Here is a 6,723-nt window from a genome sequence, read left to right as displayed (position 1 = left end):
GTATGCGAAATCGACAAAATCGCAAGTTTCACAAATTGAAACATAAAACTTGGTGTGCCCTTGTGCGAAATTTAGCGACTTTGCGGATCCCGAGGTAAATCGGATGGTCGAGCAAAATTTCAACTACTAAATTTGATAGAAACAATTATAAGTTAACAAGTTTCAAAAGTAAAACTTAAACCCTAAATACTAAACACTAAACCCGTAAGCCCCAAGCCCAAAACAATAAAACTCTAAAAGCATATAAAAATTGGTAAAAATTAATGATACAACTATCAAGTTTCAATATTTCAAACTTAGTTTTTTAAAAAGTTCTCAAAATGTATTCAAAACTCATCACGACGAACATAAATATGCAAATGGAACTTAATTTGAATTTTAGGTTTAAAAGATATACTCCGTCCGTCCCAAAATGTAACTACATTTGGGACGGAGGGAGTAGTAAATTAAAATTAGGAAATAAAATGAAAAAGACATGAGAGATGGAATAGATGTCGCATCGAACTCAATGGCAAAAGCATGCATGTATGGAGCCATTTCTTTGTTGCGCGAAAAAAATGCATGAAGCCATTTAAAATTAACTAACGGCTAAACAACCAAAGAAAATAAGCATGTAGGCATGTGGATTTTCAATGGAATGGACGGCTGAGAGATGCACGGTGAATCTCTTTTCTCCGTAAATATAGGATTACTCTTTAGCTATTTCCTGAGCTGCCTTGCCCGTTGAGGAGCGGTGCAGGCAGCTCTTCTCCTCGGCCCTCCTTCCCATCGCAGGAAAAAACGACCATACAAAACTCCGCCTCCTTCAGCCTTCTCCATTCAAACCGCCCATCACCGGAAAACGCATTTTCTAGATCCTAACCCTCGATCGCGATGCGATCGCGGTCGCGGTCGTGCTCGGAGATGTCCATATCGCTATCGGCATCACCGTCGCCGGCGGAGCGGGAGGCGCTGCGCTTGCCGCGTTCACCGCCGGCGGCCGCGCCGCCGCCGCTGGTTGGGGCTCTTATTGAGTCGCTGTCATTTCGGAGCTGTGGGTTCGGCCGCGCCGCGTCCTCGGTGTTCGAGAAGGAGGACCTCCGCCTCCGGGTCGCGCTTCCGCAGCGCCTCCGCGACGCTCTGCACGCCGCGCTGAAGGCGAGGGACCCGTCGGCAGGCGCCTTCGCGTTGGAGGAAGCCCCGGGGGTCGGCACCGCGGCCAACCCCTGGTTCGCCCTTGCGCCCGAGGACGCTCCCGAGAACCCCCTGGTCGCGTTCGTCAACCCGCGTAGCGGCGGTCGCCTCGGCCCCGTCCTCAAGTCTCGCCTCCAGGAGCTCATTGGCGAAGACCAGGTCAAACCTCTGTCCCTCTCTCAGATGCTGCAGTAGTGTATGACTGTTTCGTGTTGCGTGGCGCTGCCTGTGAGAGGGCCATTTTATTTTATTTTAGGGATATGGAAACATGCGCACCACTACGTGTTGAGATGTTGGTCGTCCGGTGCTACGTGGAGCTGCGGTCGCGGTGCCGCGAATCCAGGCAGGCATGGTCACGTCAGGTCTGCTTCGGCGTAGCGTGGAACTCCACGACCACAACGTAACGTACTCAGGGCATGTACAATTATGTACAGTCAGCCGTCTGTAACTCTGACCACGTAGAAAAATAGATGACGTGGGGAAGAGAGAAACACAAAACTGATAAGGTCTGTCTGCAAAAATAACGACGGTCTTTTCTCATACTAATCGCTGCTTATAGACGGCATATTTCCCATTGTACCGAGGCCGTCGCATATCGTGCGCCCGGATAGATCTCCTGCTCTAGGAATACAACTTTTCCCCCTTCCCGTGATTTTCCTTCTTCCTCGAACGAGCAGATTGAGCACGCTTTCTTCTCCATGACTTGTCAGTCCTCCAATTCTCTTTCTCCATCACGCCTCTCAATCGAACCAGGATGTGTTCGGCCTGTCTCCTGGTGCCATGGTGTGTCCTTTTCCAGCTCTTGAGATTGGGGCGCCAATTGACGCGAGTCTCTACGCCGTCAGTCGCCGGAGCCTCAGCAATCACCACGGCCGAGCACGCGGCCGCCGTTCCCCACACCACGCGGTCGTTTCATTGACTCAAGATCTCCTGACGCACAAGCAGCCATGGAACTATGCGGCTGCTGCCTCCGAATATGAGGGTGCTTGGATACGAGGGACTATTTTTAGTCTGACTAAAAATAGTCTCTTTTAGAGGCTAAAGTTCCAAGCACCCCTGACTAAAGAGAGGCTAGGACTAGTCTTGAGGCTAAAATCTTTTAGTCATGGGAAACCTATTAAAATATGTATTAATTCTCTCTCTCTCCTCATTTAATTCCTCTCCTTAGTTCTGGATTGGAGGGTTTGGAGGATAATAAATGCTCAATAACTAGATTTTAGTCTCTTTAGTATTTGGATTCAAGCATGGGTGAGACTAGCAAGTTTTAGTCCCACTACTTTTAGTCATGGGACTAAAACGTATCCAAGCATGCTCTATGTTTAATTAGGCAAGTCTGATCAGGTCTGATGCAAACACATGGCAGCCCACAAGGAGATCATCTCATGTGATTAACTTTGATTTACAGGCCGTCAGTCGCCCTGTTGTACGTGCTGTCTACAATGTGGTGTATTAGGTGACATGGACAGACGGTACAGACGCTGGCCGACTGAACCAATGTACATCCGGGTGCTCCAGTCCGGGGCTTGGGAGGCTGCTCTTGGGTTCGGGATCCCGCTCTACGCCCATCTCTTCTCCTCCCCAGTCTCCCACCCCGAACACCCTCCCCTCTCTCCTCAACTCGTTCCCTTCTCCCCCGGTGCGCGTCGCCTCGCGCTTGCCGTCCACGCCCACGCCCACACTGTCAGGCTCGGACTCACGGAATTCCTCCTCGTGAACAACTCGCTCATCCGCGTCCACGCGGGTCTGCTCGGCCGCCTATCCGACGTGCACCTTCTTCTGCATTCCTCGGGTACTGGGGATCACGCTCATTACCTCGCACGCGAGGGCGGGGCGAGTCGCCGGTGCTCAGTCACTGTTCGACGGAATGCCTGCAAGGAATGTTGTGTGCCCTGGTGAATGGGTACGTGCAGGCTGGTGACGGGAGGGAGGCGCTGGGGTGTTCTCTCAAATGCAGGCCAAAGGTCCATAGAGATAAATCTTTGGCCTGGAGCAATTTTAGATGAGTTGCCCCGGAAGTTGATTTTTTTTTTTTGGAGAAGGAGGATCACCCCCGGCTTCTGAGCGTATCATCAATTTTAGAGAGTTTGTCTTTATCCAGCAGCAATTTTAGATGAGTTGCCCCGGAAGTTGATGCATGGGCGTATCATCAACATCATATTGCAGGACAGCAAGGGGAATATTTGGGTCGAGGGGTGGTGAAGTAGCCCATCTTGATGAGCTTGCAGGATTAGGCGTTGGAGGATGTCCGCTACCAGGATAAAAACATAGGGGCAGAGGGGGTCTCCCTGGCGGAGCCCATTTTTGCAGCTGATCCAATTGCCCGGCACCCCATTGGGCATGATAGCTGTTTTTCCTGAGGATAGTAGCGAGTTAATCCTAGCAACCCATTTGGGTGGGAAGCCCATGTGGATTAAGAGTTGTAGGAGGGGTTTCCCAAGCGATGGAATTGAAAGCTTTGCGGAAATCAAGTTTGAAGATCATCGTCGTGGCTATACGAGAATGGCAACAATTGAGCAGGTCAGCCGCATAGATAAAGTTTTCCGCAATGAAGCGGCCATTTATGAACCCTGTTTGGTCGTCCTGAATAAGGAGCGGTATCAGGGGTTCCAGTCTATTTGTGAGGAGCTTGGCAATGGCTTTTGGAGGGCAATTCTAAGGGGGGATGGGCCGGAAATCATTTTGCTGATCTGGCTACACTATCTTTCAGATGGAGGACCATGAAGGCGGTATTGAAACGATCAACACCTGGGTCTAGATTATGGAAAGCGCGGAAGAAAGGAATGATGGTCTGTTTCGTGGAGTGCCAATATTTTTCGGTAGAAGCAAGGGCCAAAACTGTCAGGTCCAGGGCTGGCATTTGGATTCATTTGGAGAAAAGCATCGTAGATTTCCTAATCAGAGAAGGGGTCATCAAGTGCTCGGAGCTGGGCCAGGGCCTCAGGGGTTTGGGGTAGAGATCTGACAAGGAGAAGTTCCAGCCATGAACTATGGTGGTCCGTATCAGATATCGGTAAAAGGAGTTTATAACAGAGGCCTTTTCATTGTGCGACGGTCTGGTGCAGTGCTTGACGGCGCTTGAGCAACGGCAGCTGACCCTGCCCCCACTGCCAGATTCCACCACGGCTGCAGCTGCCAGCCATGACTCCACCTCCGTGTCCCAAGCCCTCCTCCCCAGCGGTGACTCGCCCCTGGTGATTCCCCTCGCCAAAAGCACCTCTGGTGTCCCCTTACCCAGCGAGGGAATCGCCACCATCGCCGCTGGCGGAGCTCCACCCGCCGGGCAGATTGCCCACCCCCATCATCCCCTCACTTTCCTGCCTTCACCGTCTACTTCCCCTCGCAACACAACCCTGTGCAGACAGCTGCCAACCACCATCAGCGGCCAACACCTTTTAGCAACTCCAGCCATCTCCTTGCTCGCCACAGTCAACCCCTAACATCAATCTGGGCCACTTGGCACCCTCACCCTACACCCCAAATCCCGTCCCAATCTGTTCAAAAAAAATAAAATCCGCCGCAATTTTGCTGCCCACCTACCAGCAACAGCCCTACCATCAGCAGCAGCAGCAACCGTAGATTTTCGCAGCCACCTCTACCGCCTTCGCGCCTCCACCTGCCAAACGATTTCATATGCCGATATGACCGCTCCCCCTCCACAACCCATCTAGGATCCACCCCGCCCATCACCTCCCTTCCGCCCCTACCTAACAATCACCTCGGATCAGGTTCTGGTTCAGGCATGCCTTACTTCCACAAGCTCGACTTCCCAACGCATGATGGTTCGCTCGATTCTCTTGGTTGGCTCAATAGGTATGAGCAGTTTTTTCATGGACATTGCACGGACGAGGCTGACAAAGTCTAGCCTGCAGCCTACCACCTCTCCAGTGACACTTAGGGCCTGTACAATGGTGGCATATGGATACATATGCCCCATGACAAGAAGTAATTTGAGGCATCTACATTAATTTTTTTCTCTCCAATGCAAGCTATCACTAGCGGGCCTCATTAAGAAATAGAAAATAAAAACTCTAGTACACATGCATCTCTACTTTTCACTCAACCTTTTCAGCTTTTGTCACCGGACCACATTTTTTCTCTTCAAGCACCCGCCTCCTGGAGAGGATCCCGCTTCCCTATCCGAACCTACTTTACGTCATATCCGATCCTACATGGCATGCGAGGCATCACCTTGAGGCTATGCATTGTACATGCCCTTAATTCTGGTACTTACAGCTCGAGCGGGATTTTGGCATGCCAAAATGGGAGCAGTTCAAGGAAGCTTGCCGCGTTCAGTTTGGGCCGTCACTCCACACCAATCCCTTGGGCGAGTAGGCACAACTGCCATTCACTTCCTCGACTAGTGCTCATGTGCCACAACAATGAGCCATTAACACCGTCCCAACAACTGTTTCTGTGCACAGTAGGTCTGCCCTATGGTCTTCGCATTGACATCAAGCTTCAGCTTCCATCTGACCTCCACACCGCCTTCTCCCTCGCCAAGGCCTATGAGCAGCAGCGTTCCCTCCAACAACGTCACCGCACCAGCCTTCTGGTCCTACAGGGCACTTTTGCCCCTCCGATCTTCCTGCGGTCTATACATCTACAATACCTTCCCCACCAGCGCCACTAGCACATGTTTTGTCGTCAACCACTCCGGAGCCAACCCCGCCACGGCAGGTTCGGCGCCTCAATCCAGCAGAGTTTAGCAGAACGTAGTCGCCAAGGCCTTTGCTTTATCTGCGACGAGATTTATGTTTGGGGTCACCGGTGCGCGCGGCTCTTCTACAACCTACAACTTGCGGACAAGCTGTTTTTCAAGGAAGAGAGAGGTGTTATGTGGACCAGCCCATCAAACATGGAGTCTTATCCCTTAATTAGAGTCCTAGTTGATAAAGCATCTTTGTTAGTGAAGTGTCCAGTGGAGTCTTATATCACTTAATTAGAGTCCTAGTTGATTAAGCATCTTTGTTAGGAAAGAGTCCAGTCAGTTTAGAGATTGTATTAGAGTTTGAATAGATTTACGGGCTTGTTTGCCAAGTCTTGTCTATTATCTAAAGGGACCGGCCCCTCAATAAAGCAGAGAAGAATATTGTCGTTTACTTTTATCTACTTTTCAGTAATTAGGCTTAGGTCAGTAGTAGATTCTTCCATATATGCAGCCATGCTGTTATTATCGTCAATAGATGTTCATGTTCATTTCTGATAAAAAATAATATATACTAAAGAGGTATATTAACCTTGCGGATATAACAATATTAATCTGCATTAGGGTGATCCAGTGTACAAATATGAACCTTGTTGATGGACTTAGCTGGAAAAGATCCTTGTCCATTGTTACAGTGATACCATGCTTACACGATTATGGCACTGCTAGCAAGTAATGAACTGCGGAAGGTCGGTAGATGTTGAACCATTGTTCAGGGAGCTGCTGGCGCAAGAAGATGGTGAACAAGTATGTAGAGGAAACAACTGAATAGTTGAAACATAAGAGAAATCGGAAACTTAATATGCTTATTCTGGCACAAATTTATCGTTTTCGTTGAGTAAGGG

At 49.9% G+C, this 6,723-nt stretch overlaps 1 protein-coding gene across 2 annotated transcripts in view; it reads left to right on the top strand.

Moving 5' to 3' along the window:
- The first annotated feature begins 748 nt into the window (after window positions 1–748).
- LOC123147173 (diacylglycerol kinase 4) overlaps window positions 749–6,723 on the top strand; it is a 32,572-nt gene continuing 26,597 nt past the window's right edge. The window contains exon 1 of one of the 2 annotated variants that reach the window (XR_006473085.1): window positions 749–1,332. Coding sequence is in view for 1 of the 2 variants with exons in the window: in XM_044566405.1 (XP_044422340.1) it covers window positions 874–1,332 (459 nt within the window). In the remaining variant the exon portion in view is untranslated. The remainder of the gene's footprint in view (window positions 1,333–6,723) is intronic. The other variant, XM_044566405.1, reaches the window with a different exon arrangement.

This window comes from Triticum aestivum, chromosome 7A, assembly GCF_018294505.1.
Source record: "Triticum aestivum cultivar Chinese Spring chromosome 7A, IWGSC CS RefSeq v2.1, whole genome shotgun sequence".
In the NCBI taxonomy this organism is placed as follows: Eukaryota; Viridiplantae; Streptophyta; class Magnoliopsida; order Poales; family Poaceae; genus Triticum; species Triticum aestivum.
The sequence above is the reverse complement of the archived record's forward strand: the minus strand, read 5'-3'. Positions and strand labels throughout refer to the sequence as shown.